The sequence below is a fragment of the Podarcis liolepis genome (genome assembly GCF_965112155.1).
Source record: "Podarcis liolepis genome assembly, chromosome: 1".
NCBI classification, from domain to species: Eukaryota; Metazoa; Chordata; class Lepidosauria; order Squamata; family Lacertidae; genus Podarcis; species Podarcis liolepis.
The window spans coordinates 134,544,968-134,561,643 of record NC_139554.1 but is presented as its reverse complement, the minus strand read 5'-3'; the positions used below and the strand labels follow the sequence as shown (position 1 = coordinate 134,561,643).

General features: G+C 43.1%; 1 protein-coding gene across 3 annotated transcripts; it reads left to right on the top strand.

Moving 5' to 3' along the window:
• Nucleotides 1–10,410: 10,410 nt before the first annotated feature.
• On the top strand, nucleotides 10,411–16,535 carry LOC310693440 (uncharacterized protein). 3 transcript variants are annotated; one of them, XM_083475522.1, is made up of 5 exons: nucleotides 10,411–10,578; nucleotides 10,734–13,500; nucleotides 14,107–14,669; nucleotides 15,223–15,542; nucleotides 16,286–16,535. In XM_083475522.1, exons 3-5 carry the CDS (start codon nucleotides 14,615–14,617, stop codon nucleotides 16,322–16,324), a joined length of 414 nt encoding a protein of 137 aa, XP_083331648.1. In that variant the 5' UTR covers nucleotides 10,411–10,578; nucleotides 10,734–13,500; nucleotides 14,107–14,614; the 3' UTR covers nucleotides 16,325–16,535. The 3 variants fall into 3 exon arrangements, 2 of the variants coding, with proteins under 2 accessions (XP_083331648.1, XP_083331649.1); XM_083475523.1 differs by having other exon boundaries at nucleotides 10,486–10,578; nucleotides 10,734–13,527; XR_014519174.1 differs by lacking the exon at nucleotides 10,734–13,500 and having other exon boundaries at nucleotides 10,427–10,543; nucleotides 14,630–14,669.
• The last annotated feature ends 141 nt before the right edge of the window (nucleotides 16,536–16,676 follow it).

Genomic DNA, 16,676 nt, shown 5'->3' with positions numbered 1-16,676 from the left:
ATAAGTAATAAGAATATATTGGCAGTCATCTGCAATACATCTCTTACTGGGCTGAGTTCAAGGTGCTGCTTTTGGTGTCTAAAGCCCTATACAGCCATGGAGTCAACATCACTGCAACTCAACTCTAAACTCTGGCTTTGTCCTTCTAACTAACCATAAACTGGTGGGGGGGGCACCCATTTGCTGTCTCATGCAGAGTCGCTTTCCTTTGTCTCCCTTAATGGCCCATCACCCAGGTGATCACCTCAACACAGGAAGCGAGCCTGTCTTAAATGTTAACACTTGCTGGATCACAGTGTTTCTCAACCTTGGGTCCCCAGTTGTTGTTGGACTACAACTCCCATCACCCCTGAGCTCTGGCCTTGCTAGCTAGGGATGATGGGAGTTGTAGGCCAAAAACATCTGGGGACCCAAGGTTGAGAAAGGCTGGAGGATCTCACATACAGCCTACTTAAAGGTAAAGGTAAAGGGACCCCTGACCATTAGGTCCAGTCGTGGCCGACTCTGGGGTTGCGGCGCTCATCTCTCTTTACTGGCTGAGGGAGCCGGCGTACAGCTTCCGGGTCATGTGGTCAGCATGACTAAGCTACTTCTGGCGAACCAGAGCAGCGCACAGAAACGCCGTTTACCTTCCCGCCGGAGTGGTACCTATTTATCTATTTGCACTTTGACATGCTTTCGAACTGCTAGGTTGGCAGGAGCAGGGACCGAGCAACGGGAGCTCACTCCATCGCGGGGATTCGAACCGCCGACCTTCTGATCGGCAAGTCCTATGCTCTGTGGTTTAACCCACAGTGCCACCCGTGTCCCACGACAGCCTACTTACTTCTCCACAAATTCCTAGCATTACCTGCTGAAGAACAAGACACCTGTCCGTAGATCTACAAAGAAACAGCAAGAAGCAGTTTCCCTGTAGGAAAGAAACAGGCAAGTGTTGTAAATAAAAATATGCCCCTTTCCCTTATGGGGTATCCAAGAGCCCATATAGAGTCCTTACATAGGTTCCCTATTGGTAGGAGAAAATAACAGAGGCCAACCAGAGAATATTGAGAAGCAAAGCAGCTAGTAAGCTTGATCTTTATTGATCTGTTGCAACAGGGTACTCCCCTCACACGCAGGAGAGGAAGAGGACCCAGAACAATGGCCTGCAAGGCCTTATAAAGACTTTTGAAATTCCCCTTCTCTAGATCAGGACCACCCCCAGAAACATTATGCATACATCACAGAAGGGGTGTAACCTAAGACCACCCCTCAGATACATCCCACCTACATCACAGAAATTTAAATGTTGTTTTTCTCTTCTCCTTGTTTATCTCCTGTCTAGCAGGTTACTTGATTGGATTTTCTGTGGAGCCTGGCCATTCTTTTGTAATGCTAAAATACTTATTTCCTGGGCCAGGTCACAGGCTCACACCTTATTCATATCTTTGAGACAGGATTTGTGAGGAAACAGACAATGGGGAGGCTTTTCCAGTTTAACCTTGCAGAGAAACATTTGCTCAGTTTAGGAATCAAAATGGTTCCAGGATGGCTTTTCTGTGTTGATCTATGTATGTGCAGTTATGAACATTACTATATATTTAAGACCATAAAATTCCTATCACATTATTCCCACCTTTGGGGCTAGAATTTTTCTTAAAAATTTTTGCCCCACAAATAATAACATCGTATGTTGTAAATGGATGTGTTTGTATAAATATATCATAAAAATAACACATGTTGCGTTTTGCTACTAAATTACTTGTGGCATTCTAACACTTTGGGAGAGACCATTTACTCAATAGTGTTCTATGCTTTACACCTAGCAGGAAGGTAAGGTCCACTAATGACTGAAAAGTGCAGTTTGCTTCCCCCCCGCCATTTTAGTGTTCTCAGGTGTCAAGGTAGCTCTTCTGTGGTCTCACACTGACATAGTGCTACAGCAACACATCCTTTCTGTTGAATCCCCTCAGGGCTTTCATTTAACCATGTCGCCCGGCATTCACCATAGCTGGCACAGGTTTTGGGCATCTCGTGAGGGAGAGGTCTTCGCCTTGGCCTTTAGCTATGGGATTTTATTATAGGCTGTGGTCTTGTACTCATGGAAGTTGCTCACTTGCACTTAAAGGACCGAAAAGCTAATTGCAGCCTGGATACACTTGCCCAATTCAAACTGAGTCCAATTTGAATTTATCTTGCCCCATGGTTCTCAACTCTTCAAACCAATCTGTTAAAAGAAAACCATTCTTAACAAGGGCAGTTGTCCAAATAAGTCAATTTAAGTCTATAAGGGATCATTCCTGCTAAACCAAAGCATATCCACCTTCATGTTTCTTAGAAGCTTCTCCCTGGTAAAGCAAGTTTAGGGAAAGTTGGCAGAGTGCCAGGTGGAACAATGAAATGTTATAAATTGAGCTAAACATTGGACTACACAATAGTGTGAGCTATTAGAAAGTATAAAATGCATGAGAATTCTCCATTGGTGTGTAAGCAATAAGACATTAAATATAAAAACAGTTACACACAATAAATTGCCCCCCTTTGTGGAAATCACACTGTCAGACACATTTCAACATTCTTACATAATATCACATAATACAAAACAAAATAATTAAATATCTGTTGCATATCTTGACACAATTGTGATCTTTTACGTATGTATCTTTTGAATCCTGGAGCAGAGGCTTGAGGTTCAAGTGAAAAAATGTCCTTGCAATTCAACTCCTCCCCCCTTTGTCAGTTCAACCCCTCCCCCCTTTGTCAGCCCCACTCCCCCCTCAGTCTATAGCCTTTGAAAGAGATAACTGTGGGCACTTTGAAAACTCTGGTGTTGCAGGTCTTGTGAGTTGAGGGGTTGTTGCTGCTTTTCATCATTGCACATCTGTAGAAGTGATATCCTGTAAGGGGGCAGGGTTTTGGGGAGACTTAAACACAGTTAGACAAGAAAGGGGCAAAAGGCAAAAAGGATGTCCTCGAGTTTTCCGTGGGAAGCTGCAGATAATAAAAAATCTTAGCACATTAAGCATTTTATTTATTTCAATATTATTATCACATTTCCACATAATTACTGTTATTATCTGCTAAGTTTGTTTGCTTTCCTTCACTTAATTTTTGTTGTTGTTGTTCTTTTCATATTATAAAATAAAAAATTACTCCACATGTATAGAAAGAGAACTGTAAAAAATACAAAGGTTAAAAAATAAAAAGAAAGCAAAAAATTAGATTACCAGTTAGATGAAAATGGACTTGACACAAAGACATCAGATTCAGAAAATAACTATTATTAAATAGTACAAAGATATTATCAAAACCACACAGATTACTACTGGACTGGGGAAAAAAAGGGAAAACAATGGGGAAAACTTAAAATTCACCATGTGCTATCCAATAAAAGAACTTCATGAAACTGACTTTCAACATGTGATGAACATGTCCCCAAAGTAAAACACACACACACAAATGACCTATGAGGAACCAAAAATAAATAAATGCTAAGACACACAATTAATAAGCAACCTGAAGTAACCTGAAGTAATCTGTTTTGGCATTCTAACATCCCAAATGAAAATAAAATAGTGTTTCTTGATGTGACATCATCAGCTGTAATGTTAATACTGGGAAATGAGTTAATACCAAGAAAAAATGAATGGCAATTTTAAAGTTGTGCAAATAACTTGCACTAGCCAAAATGACAGAATTAATAAGAAATGCTCAGGCAAAAAGGTAATAAACGAAACAAATTATTTGTAACCTAAAAAAAAATGTCAAAGCCACAAAGAGATAGATGGAAATCAATTAATATAGCAGGGATTCAGACTTGTTTTGCTGAACAGAAAGAAAGTGACTGTTTGCCTTTAAGGGAAGAAAAACAAAAAGAAAAACAAATGCAATTACTTTTTATAGAGTATTTAAATCACTGTTTGCATCCCCTCATTATCATTTGTGCTGTGGGAGAAAAGAAAGGACACTCTGTTAAAAGGGAAAATTATTTCATGTGAGAGGTCTGTCAGGAAATGCTGTTCCTAAAATGCATAGGCATACACACACACACACACACACACACACAAAAACTGTTATAAAATTTAAATCCCATGGGGGGGGGGAAACTACTCAAGAGAGGAACTCACAGTGGGATCTCTCTCCCCCCTCCAATCCCTCTCTCTCTCTCTTTTTTTTTTTAAGCTGATCTAGCCTCTGTGCATGTGCAGAGTTCATGCCTCAGCAAACCTTTTATACCATTGAAAATGTTGCATCTTTTGGCTCAATTAGAATAAGGAAGGGAAAGGTAAGGGGTAGATTTTAAAAATAGGGTTAGATTTTAAAACAAAAAAGAGAAACTCAGCAATTCAAGTATTCACCATTCAGCCCAAGCAAAGGAGTGCTTCCTTTATGTACAGGAAAGGGCTATCATTATTGGTCATTTTATCTGGTCATTCGCGGAACAATCAACCGCTCTCTTATTTATGAGTAAAAATGGCCAGGTAAGGAGCAGATGTTAAAAATAGGGTTAGATTTTAAAACAAAAAAGAGAAACTCAGCAATTCAAGTATTCACCATTCAGCCCAAGCAAACGAGACTGCTTCCTTTATGTACAGGAAAGGGCTAATATCCCTCTGGCCATTCGCGGAACAATCAACCGCTCTCTTATTTATGAGTAAAAATGGCCAGAGAGTTAGAATTCATAGGATTTTTTATTTTATTTTTTTAACATTCTCAGTCATGGTCAAGGCTAATTCTACTTAACTATATGAATTTTTATGTGCTTAAACTTTGAGTAGACTTTTAAGTTTGATTTTTAAATAGACAAAATGATAAACACTATAATCACTCAAATGCTTGATATTACCAGTTCTGCTTCAAACATCATGAGCAAATCTGGGCTGAGTTTCAACACATCAGCTACAAATTGGGAAAGTTGAAAGGGACCTGGGGTCATCTAGTCCAACCCTAAAATACAGGGTTCATAGCAAGATTTGTACTACCAGAAACACACACATTCATCTCTCACCTTTAAAAACAAAGAGCAAATCTGGGCTGGATTTCAACTCATCAGCCACAAATTGGGAAAGTTGAAAGGGACCTGGGGTCATCTAGTCCAACCCTAAAATACAGGGTTCATAGCAAGATTTGTACTACCAGAGAGACACACACATACTTATGTACACAGACACAACTGGGGAAGAGACCACAAGCCATGCGCCTATCATGTACTAAGGAAGAGGAAAATAAAAGTACCCAACCCTTTTAGCAGATCTTGAAGCTAGTTTGAGCGAGTGTTTACTTCCTTAGACTAAAGAGTGAAAGTTCCTAGATAAATTATCTTTAAAGACTGAAGTGAACATTTTTCCTAAGATAGGGAGAGGATCTCTTATAAAGCATAGTTTAAACAGCCATAGATTTGATTTAAAAGGAATACAAGAGTGAACAATTTTTCCTGAACTTGCAGAGGAATAGTAAGCCTAATCTATGCCCCCCCCTTTGCAGTTTCCTTTAAAGGAAGCTTACTCGGGAGTAAATTTACCTGGCACAGAATAAGAAGGAGAAGGGAAAAAAAAAACCTGAAAGAGACAGAATGAAACAGGAGGGGCATTTTCTAAGAAAAGAGGCCAGGACGTCTTATAGAGACTGATACCAGGAGCCTTACAATAACTCTTCTGTCCAACCAGATCAAAGTTAAAACTGGACTCAGATATTTTTCTTAGAAGGAACACCATACTTTCATAGGCATATGCTTAATGAAATACATACACTGCATTTTAGCTTGAGAGAGCAGTTGGCTCAACTAGGCTTTTGCAGCAGAAACATTAGGTTAACTTAGACTGGAACACAGGTGTAGTCACAAACTCAAAAGTTACAACACATCATTTACCATTAGACTTAAAATCACCCTCCCCACTGAAACTAGAGAAAGGAGGTGGGGTAATCCTCCTTTCAGAACACAAGTAGCACATATACAGGATTTTACCACTTGGGAGAAAAACTCTCTTTTAGAGCCTCTCTCAAATAACAAACATTTGCACACTTCATTCTCCATTTTGTCTTGTTTTTTAAGACTGATAAGGTTCAACATGGCTTCCTTAGATTTAGAATTTGGAGCAAGCTTGCATTTTTATTTTAGATGGCACATTTAAGATAAGCAGCTGCTGGATGTTACCGAAGTACAATTTAAACACAGGAAAAACGTTTCTTAAACACAAATTGAAGGGGACTGTCAGAGTCCAGGCGGGAAGTAAGCACCAACTGGGCTTCTTTCACGCCAGGGGTCTGGGGACTATTTTTCTTTTGACTGAGGTGCACCCATTTTTCAATTAAAAGGGTTTTGGACCTGGGCAAAACTCCGAAGGGTCCGGAAAAGCGGAAACCTGGACAAATCTCCGAGGGGAAAAACCTGGGGATACCTGGACAAATCTCCGAGGGGAAAAACCTGGGGATACCTGGACAAATCTCCGAGGGGAAAAACCTGGGGATACCTGGACAAATCTCCGAGGGGAAAAACCTGGGGATACCTGGACAAATCTCCGAGGGGAAAAACTTGGGGATACCTGGACAATCTCCGAGGGGAAAAACCTGGGGATACCTGGACAAATCTCCGAGGGGAAAAACTTGGGGATACCTCACTTAATCTCTATTCTACAACCCACAGCAACCTCCCTGCCTTTTACAATCTAACTCAGAGTCCCTACTGAACGCTTGCACACTTGCAATGCCAGATTGAGACTCTGGAATACAAAAGATGGAAAGGAATTCAGCGCCCTTGCGTTCTCTGTTCACAGGTCATTTCTAACAAAGATCGCCATGGCAGAGGTGCGGCTGCGCTGGGAGTTATAGTTTTCAGTGCAGAAGAAATTGCACAACCTTTCTGGGCAAAACTCCGAAGGAATAGGTTGGCATACAGAATTAAGTGGAAGAAATCACACACAACCTTTGCCTGGGCATACTCCGAAGGGCTAAGGCTGGTGTTGAGATCGAGGGGACAGAAAGGAGTAGAAGGCAATTTTTTCAAGAGTTAAGGTGAGGAAAGAAGTAAGGATTTGAGAAGTATAGGTTTGCTGTGGTTTGCAGAATCCCACCCCACTACCCATTTTTCCTACTCATACTCACTTCGCAAGCGCTGTCCTGGTGATCCCGGGATCTCTTGACTGGTTGTTTAAGGCCGGCCTGATCAAGCTTTGCTTCCTCTGGTTAGCCCCGCTGAAACTCCAAGTTATTGCCAGACCCTGGGACCGATGGAAGACTGGTTATTCCTCCTGGCAAACTGCCTGGTGCGCGCTGGATAACCAGTCCTTCCTCGCCTCCAGAATCCGGGTAACCAAAAGTCCCTTCGTGGTCGCCATCTGTTGTAAATAAAAATATGCCCCTTTCCCTTATGGGGTATCCAAGAGCCCATATAGAGTCCTTACATAGGTTCCCTATTGGTAGGAGAAAATAACAGAGGCCAACCAGAGAATATTGAGAAGCAAAGCAGCTAGTAAGCTTGATCTTTATTGATCTGTTGCAACAGGGTACTCCCCTCACACGCAGGAGAGGAAGAGGACCCAGAACAATGGCCTGCAAGGCCTTATAAAGACTTTTGAAATTCCCCTTCTCTAGATCAGGACCACCCCCAGAAACATTATGCATACATCACAGAAGGGGTGTAACCTAAGACCACCCCTCAGATACATCCCACCTACATCACAGAAATTTAAATGTTGTTTTTCTCTTCTCCTTGTTTATCTCCTGTCTAGCAGGTTACTTGATTGGATTTTCTGTGGAGCCTGGCCATTCTTTTGTAATGCTAAAATACTTATTTCCTGGGCCAGGTCACAGGCTCACACCTTATTCATATCTTTGAGACAGGATTTGTGAGGAAACAGACAATGGGGAGGCTTTTCCAGTTTAACCTTGCAGAGAAACATTTGCTCAGTTTAGGAATCAAAATGGTTCCAGGATGGCTTTTCTGTGTTGATCTATGTATGTGCAGTTATGAACATTACTATATATTTAAGACCATAAAATTCCTATCACACAAGTTAGCAAAGGAATTGGGGTGGTGGTGGTAAAAATTGCTTTACCTTGTGCAGAAATGACTTCAAAGCAATCCATTACAATGGCACACATGGCTCACAGTGCTTTATTCAATGAAAGAAACAACAACAAAAGCACTATGATTTACAACCGTAAGAAAACTATTGCATATTACATGCATTGCTGGGCTTTGTAATGCTAAATGGTTTGACACAAACCAGCATGAAACATAACAACATCTTTGTTTCTGTGGAAAGGGCCAGTCAGCAAGCCCCTCTGCTTTGAGACAGTGCTCTCTCTCTCTCTCTCTCTCTCTCTCTCTCTCTCTCTCCTTCACCTTCCATGACTACTTTCTGTCACTCCTTGCTGCATTAAGCAGTTGTTTGCCTTCAAATAGAATGTGGAATGGGATTGGGATTTTGCCACAAGGCAGGAGGAAAATACATATAAGCTAAACAAGCTATAGCTTAGGGCCCCACTCTCTTGCCACCCCCCCCCCAAATTTAAAGGATATACATTTCCAAAATATAAGATAAAAAACAAATAAAATAAAACCTACATACAGCAACAGTGTTCTGTGTTCTGTAGGCTCCTATTTGTTGTGTGCAAATGGCTTTAGATACCTATTAGGTCCATAAATTACCATATAGCATATAAAAAAGGTAAAGGGACCCCTGACCGTTAGGTCCAGTTGCGGACGACTCTGGGGTTGCGGCACTCATCTCGCTTTACTGGCCAAGGAAGCCGGCGTATATATTCAACACAAAAAACAGTGACAATTGTTGTTGACAAAGGACAGCTGGACGTATAAAGGGCCCCATTACCTTCAGTAGCCGAGGGCCTCATCAAACCTAAATCTGGCCCTGATCACATTGCACATTACGTGTCTAGGCATAGCATAGATGGGCTTTGTAAACCTATTTGCAAGGAATTTCACAGCTATACCTGCAAGCCTTCTCAAAACATCAACGTAATAATGCAAAATTAACATCTTCCCATCCATCTGTTTGAGAAGCTGGGCTTTTCACAGAGCTTTTCAATGTATCTGAAGGTGATCTTGCCATCTTGGAGGGAGAGGGGCCGCAGGAGGTAAAGCCAGTTGCTGTTGGAAAAACCAAACCATTATTCAATTTACCTAATGGCAGTGTCAATGAATGCAATGAACTATCCCGTTTTTCCAGGGATGGGTGGCAATCCGACTCCCAACATTTCTGGAGCACTTCATGGGCCAATCAAAGGCAGATAACCCTCCCAGTGGCTCTTACTCCCGAAACTCATGGGACCCTTGCTGCTGGGGCCTCTTTAAGGCCTTCACACATAAGGATTGGCCCCACTCCGCAAGGCCATCTTGGGGTGTTGTAACCAAATAATCTCCCTTTTCCCCTTATGGGGTATCCAAGAGCCCATATAGAGTCCTTATGTAGGTTCCCTATTGGTAGGAGAAAATAACAGGCCAACCAGAGAATATTGAGAAGCAAAGCAGCTAGTAAGCCTGATCTTTATTGATCTGTTGCAACCGGGTGCTCCCTTCACACTCAGGAAAAGAGGAGGAAACCAGAACCAAAGTGTTCCTGCCCGGGAGCTCAAGACCACCCCTCCATACATCATACATACATCACAGAAGGGGTATAACCTAAGACCATCCCCCCAGATACATCATATGTACATCACAGAAAAGGTGGTCTACAGCAGAAATCTGAGTGCGTTGTTTATCTCGTCTGACAGGTTACCTGTTAATGCTCACTTGATTGGATACCCTGGGGAGCCTGGCCAGTCTTTTGTAATGATAAATACTTAGTTCCTGAGCCAGGTCACAGGCTCGCCCTATTCTAACACAGACATACACTTAAGACAGGATTTGTGAAGGAAAAGACAATGGGGAGGCTTTTCCATTTTCCTTGACCTTGCAGAGAAATCATTTGGTCAGCTGGGGGGGTCAAAAGTGGTTTCCGGGCTGTTTTCCTGTGCTGCTTCAGACATGTGGTTTATATATTTATGTACGTGTTTGCTTGGTACATTTATGAACATTTAATATATATCTAAGACCTTAAAATTCTTATCACAGGGGCACCCAGGGGGCAAAATCACTGGAGTTTTTTTGGGTTTGTTTTTTTTAAATCTCACTCAGTTCTGCCGGCCTCGGCTGCTCCTCCAGCACATTCAGACGCACCTCCAATTCCTGCTGCTCATGCATGCAAAATGTATTTCCCTCTTATCATTGGGCCAGAATAAATATAGCTCACCGAATCAAGGTATTCCCTTTCCATTCCACACCTCAGGCAGGTTTGCATTGTCATTGTGTACCTAGTCTCCAACACAAGCCGGTGACCTTAGTGCTGGGGGGTGGAGTTTGCATTTAAAAGAATGTGTGCAAACTGGAAATAATAGGAAAAATGACCTTTTACTACGCTTGCTCTCCGACGGTGACACTGGTTCACCGTGCTCTCTGATTGGTAGGAAAGTCTTTAATTGCTGAAGGTGTGGTTATATAAGTGAAGGACGCTTATTGTATTGATCCCCTAGGAAAGACTCCACCAGGACTGCAGGCGTCACTTTGGTACTGTATGCAGTTTCAGTATTGAGCTGGGGGCAGTGGCGTAGCGTGGGGGGTGCAGGGGGGGCCGGCTGCACCGGGCGCAACATCTGGGGGTTAGGGTTAGGGGGCGCAAATCCACGGGTTAGGGGGCGCAAATTACTTGCCTTGCCCCGGGTGCTGACAACCCATGCTACGCCACTGGCTGGGGGAGAAGGCGGTGGAAGACCTGCTTCTTCTCCCAGGCATTTGAGGGAATATTACTGCACTTGTAGCTACTTTTGTGTTGTAGTCTGGGGGGAGGTATTCTTGTTTTATTGTTAAAACTTTGTGCTTTGAGTTCGTATGCCAGTTCCCTATAAATGCTTTGTAACAGGTGAAAAATTAATCAAATAAATTTTCAGTTGCATGCCTTCTATTTAGGAGAACCAGATATATAAAGATATATAAACCTTTATTTTTTATTCAGCTTAAGTTTGCTGGTGTAGACATATAATTCAAAATCCAGCATACCCCTAAAGACTTACTTAAGCTAGCACCAACTTTTATATTTGGCTCTCCTGTCTGTGGAAGATACAGCAACTACTTTGCTTGTCAAAGCAACAATGCCTATTTTAACAAAAGGTGAAAAGTTGGGCCCCACTCACTGGATAGTTTTCATACGGTGCTGTTGTTCTTGGACAGGACTTGTCAATGGATGATTCAAGGTTACGAGGTTTTTCAGAGTTTTGCCCCATAAAAAGCATTGCCAATCTCAACGCTTGTCTGGAGCTGATTCTTAGGGCTGTTTCATGTGACATTTTCTGTTTCTTTCTCACTGCCTTCCCAGCCGCCCTCGTCCATTTTCTGCGTCACTCCTCATAGTGTGATCCGTGCAGGTTGTGACTCAGAAAGTCGAAGGAGTTACGTTGCGTAAAGGAAGCCCTGAAACACTTGCTGAGAAAATGCAGTAACTTCCTTTCCCTCTTTATCGCCAATTTTGTTGCTTGCTAAACCTTCACAGCCAAGCAACAAAGTCTACTTTAAAAAACAAAAACAGATGCCCTGTCACATTTTATTGTCAAATTAATAAAGACGGTGGTTCACCACAGATGTAAAAATAGGGATTGCTGGGTAATGGCAGTTTTGTGAGAGGTGGGTTGGGGAACAAGGGCTCTCCTGAAGTAAATTGTCAGTAACTACAGTTCCTTCCCATTGAATATGTGAATGCTGCCAAGTAAATTAACTGTGATAGGAGGTATAGGGGTCTGATTATTGCACATTGAAGTTCATCCCACAGATCACTGTGGTTGCAAGATCCACTTGAAAATTGCTTAGGGACTGGTGATTTTTCTGCCTGTTGTAGCAGTCATAATGAGCTAGGTGCTGTACAATTTTTAATTGTATTTCTATTGCTTCTTTTGTTTCTTATATATTGTATTTTAATTATACCAATGCAAATAAATATAAAAGAAGGAATAAAAGAAGCAATAAAATATAATTAAAAGTCAATATACTTCATGTGATGCATGTGCTGTATGCAAGCACAAACACACCATTGGCCACCTGGATGAAGCTTGTGTGTGGACCATTTTGGGGCCCCCTGTGACAGATGTGGTACAGAATTGAGTTTGCCTGGGAGATGTCAAAGCACACTTACCATTTCCCTTTGTGTCAACTTGTTGTTAGGGATGCTTGCTGACTGTGCTTCCTTAAGCTGATCTTTTGACAGAAATGATAGGGTAGCCCAAGATTTAACAAAAGAATGACTCTCCATCTCTCGGAACGCACTCCCAGTTCTCTCAGCTGCGAGAGGTTCCTTCCTGGGCTTCCCTTGCTTAGGTTTTGTTCTCTTTGGAATGAGATCACTGGAGTCTGACTGGTGTTTGTAATATTTGATCTGAAGTGGAGCAAAGCAAAGGTGAAGGCATGGCGTAAGCATCTTCACAAATTGCCGAAATCTTCCACAACGGTTCTTGAGGGAAACAGTACCCCCTCAGACAAGACACCACGAGCTTTTCAGAACCTAAAACTTCAGGCATCCGACCTGTCTCAAAACTTTGCTCTTTCTTGTTGGCGTCTTACTCATAGCCCTAGGTTGTCTCCCCTGCCAAAAAGTGGGGGAGGGGAGTGTAGGGTTGCCATATTTCAAAAAATAAAAACTAGGACACCCCGAAAGTTGTTGAGCTTTTATTTAGGAAGATCCCAACATTGTTGCACTTTTTTTTAGGGAACCCCCAAAGAGTTGCTTCCTCCCCCCATCAGTTCCACCTTTGAAATCCCGGTCATGTCTGGGAAAATCCGGATGTCTTGCAGCCCTAGTGGGGATGGGAGAGAAATAAGGATGAGTCATCTCTGGCCGTCACCTTTGGCCTCTTGGGCTGTTTTAGCTCCCATGGCAACATATCACCAGCCTATTTATCTCACCAGATAATATACGGGACCAGCCCTGGCCATCTAGTTTGACCACTTTAGCAGCCCTGGCCTTCCACAGAGTTGGAAGCAAAGTCCAGCCACCCCACTCCCTTTCCTAAGAGAAACCTAAAGCTAACAGTTAGTGGAAGGGCACAGAGAAACAGTTCTGAGCTATACTGGCAGTTTTGAAGACAATTTTCTAGCTGGAGTTAGCTGGATCTGGGGGGCAGCCTTGTGGATTTCTTACATTTGATCTCTGGGAATCTGATGCAGAGTTAGTAGCTGTGCTGCCTGTTGCTGGGGATGTTGATAGGTACGCACTCTTCATTGCTTGTGTAGCATATACAACACCTTTTTAAAAAGAGCTGCAAGTCCAGAAGCCTCTTGTTCAAATGCCACTTCTGCTGACAAGAGGGGCTTCAGGTAATCCACTCTCGGCTTCATCCCCACATCCACAACAAGGGAATGCATGTTGTAACTTACCTTACCAAAGCACCGTAAGGATGATCAGTTAATGCATGTGAACCACTGTGAAAATTTGAAAGCAGTATACAAATGCTAAGTGCTCTTATTAAATAAAATAAACAGTATAAAAACTAAAAAAGTTCATTCCAGTAGCACCTTAAAGACCAACTAAGTTAGTTCTTGGTATGAGCTTTCGTGTGCATGCACACTTCTTCAGATACACTGAAACAGAAGTTGCCAGATCCTTCTATATAGTGAGAAGGTGGGGAGGGGTATTACTCAGAAGGGTGGTGGGAATGGGTGATTGGCAGGATAGCTGAGATGAGCCTGTTGACGACTCTTAACGACTGCAATAAGTCTTACAGGAAAAGGCAAGGGGTGAGAAGGTGAAAAATGGTTTAGTCATGTATAATGAGATAAGAATCCAATGTCTTTGTTCAGACCAGGTCTCTCCATGGTTTTAAGTTTGGTAATGAGTTGCAATTCAGCAGCTTCTCTTTCCAGTCTATGTCTGAAATTCCTTTGTAGTAAAACAGCTACTTTGAGATCTTGTATAGAATGTGGCAACAGAATCTGGCAACTTCTGTTTCAGTGTATCTGAAGAAGTGTGCATGCACACGAAAGCTCATACCAAGAACTAACTTAGTTGGTCTTTAAGGTGCTACTGGAAGGAACTTTTTTATTTTGACTATGGCAGACCAACACGGCTACCTATCTGTAACTGTTAGTATAAAAACTGTGTAAGTTTCCATCTCATCCAATGAAAATGAGCCTGCAACATCCTATAAAAATCCTCTGGGAACAAATGTCATTGAACTGACTGGGCTCATGTCTGAATGGACTTCCCATATGACTACAACCATTGATGGCCTGAGCAACTCCCATCACTGTGGAAAATAGAGAACCCTTCATGATCTGAAGCCTGTTGAACTTCACTCATTATAAATGTGCAGCTTAAAATGATGCAAAGTTAGTGATATGTAAGTCATAAAATCACAGAATAGTAGAGTTGGAACAAAAGCCTTTAATAAAAGTAATGCAAATACCATCTGAATAAATGATAAATGGACACTGCAAGGGCAAGCAGCTTGGATTCACTGAATACATTCTCCTTTTGGAGCTACTGAAGGCATAGCGCTGCCAGAACAGGGTTGGAAGCCTTGGGAGAGAGAGAGAAGAGAAGAGAAGAGAAGACCAGATGGGGACAGGACAGGACTTTTCAAATAACTAAACAGTATGACTTCATTGCAGGTCGAGACTTTCTCTTCTGACATGTGGAACCCCAATTCAGGTAAACTTTGCCTTGTCAACATATCTGGTGGAGGCAGTTATTGGGCTCTGGCTTCAGTGGCAAGTTGATTCACCACATTGTAGCATATTTAAATGACCTAGACCAGTGCAGACAAACAGCCCACACATGAGATTGTGGCCTACACACACACACACACACACACACACACACAGGGATGGGGGAGCTGTTTTATTTGAAAATAAATCTGGTATATTATTTATAGCACTATAGACCCTGAAGAAAGTTTACTTTTTGTTCACAAATAAGCACTGACCTTTACAGTTACCCAGCTGGGAACCAGCTGTAACTAAGCCATCTGCAGGGTCGGATACTGACTTACCTTGCAGGTCTGCTGTGAGGAGAAAAGGCACACCGGGCATGAAAAATGATCCGAAAAAACCCCCAGGGAGGCAGAGAGTGGGTCATGGTTTCCTGAGAGAAGACCGTCCCAGTTTCTGGCTCCAATGCATCAGCTTGATCAAACCTGTTAGTTGACGAAGGCAGTAACTATACATGGCCCCAATCCTATGATTTTTGTTTTACTCTCTGGCAGGAATGCCTGGTGGGATGCCGCCGCAGCAGCCTTACCCTCCTGCTCCTCCATACTCTGGACCAGGCATGCAGCCCTGCCCACCCCCAGGGTACCCTGGCCAGCTGCCTCCCCAGTCTGGATTCCCTGGGCCCTGTGCGCCCCCTCCTCATGGACCACCCCACCATGGACACCACCCTCCACCTGGAATGCTCCCTGGAGGCTGCCCTCCCCAACCACCTGGTTGCTACCCTCCCGGAAGCCACCATGGGCATCACAAAAAGCCAAAGCACCACAAGCACGGGCATGAGCACCATGGGCACCACGGGCACCACGGCAAAAAGGTAAGGAGGAGTGACTTGAAGGTGTCTCCCCGAGTCAAGCGGCAGAAGAAAGGCAGCTTCAGTAGCCATGGGCCTACGGGGCTCCAGTGCAAGGACGACCAGGGAGTCAGTTAAGGCGTGGGAAATGTGAAGTTAGTCTAAGGAGAATGAGGATGCCAGAATTTATCTTTCCATGTAAGGTAAAGGGGGTTGTTAAGCAAATTGCTCAACCTAAAAGGTAAAGGGTAAAGGGACCCCTGACCATTAGGTCCAGTCATGGCTGACTCTGGGGTTGCGGCACTCATCTCGCTTTATTGGCCAAGGGAGCCGGCGTACAGCTTCCGGGTCATGTGGCCAGCAGGACTAAGCTGCTTCTGGTGAACCAGAGCAGCGCATGGAAACGCAGTTTACCTTCCCGCTGGAGCGGCACCTATTTATCTACTTGCACTTTGACGTGCTTTCAAACTGCTAGGTTGGCAGGAGCAGGGACTGAGCAACGGGAGCTCACCCCGTCGCGGGGATTCGAACCGCTGACCTTCTGATCGGCAAGTCCTAGGCTCTGTGGTTTAACCCACAGCGCCACCCGCATCCCTATCTTTCCATGTAATGCCCCATTAATTACTCAAAATCTTCATCATAGCAAGCAGGCAGAAATAAAACTAAAGAGGTGAAAATGCAGGAGGAGAAGAAAACACAACAGAAATCAATAAATAGGAGCTGAAATAGCAGCAGTGATGGCAGGCTGGCATCTGTTTCTCTTTCAGCACCATGGCAGCTCCAGCAGCAGCTCCGATTCAGACTGAGGAAGGTGTCCGCTCCCACCTGCACGCCTGCAATCGAGACCTATTCTGACATTCCTCCATTGTCTTTCACATGTAATACTTTGTTCAGTTTGTAGCAATTCCAAAAGAAATGTTTAAAAAGCCATGTGATATCATTCCCCTTCCATTTTCCATATCCATTCCTATCTGTTTCCATCTTACCCCTGAAATAAAGGCATAATTTAGATACCCACCTTGACAAAGACTGAAATCGTTGCATTTTGCAGGAGTAAAACTCCTAGTCGCACATGGAACATGCTTCACACGAATGTTTACATCGAATGCATGTTTGTCCACGGACTCTTCTAGCAGTTTGCTGAACCTAACGACTGGC

Excerpts from the sequence above, each read along its gene's own strand:
- LOC310693440 (XM_083475522.1), top strand. The coding sequence starts at position 14,615 with ATGACTTCATTGCAGGTCGAGACTTTCTCTTCTGACATGTGGAACCCC. Across the intron at positions 14,670-15,222 it reads CATGTGGAACCCCAATTCAG|GAATGCCTGGTGGGATGCCG; the intron begins GTAAACTTTGCC and ends ACTCTCTGGCAG. Across the intron at positions 15,543-16,285 it reads ACGGGCACCACGGCAAAAAG|CACCATGGCAGCTCCAGCAG; the intron begins GTAAGGAGGAGT and ends TTTCTCTTTCAG.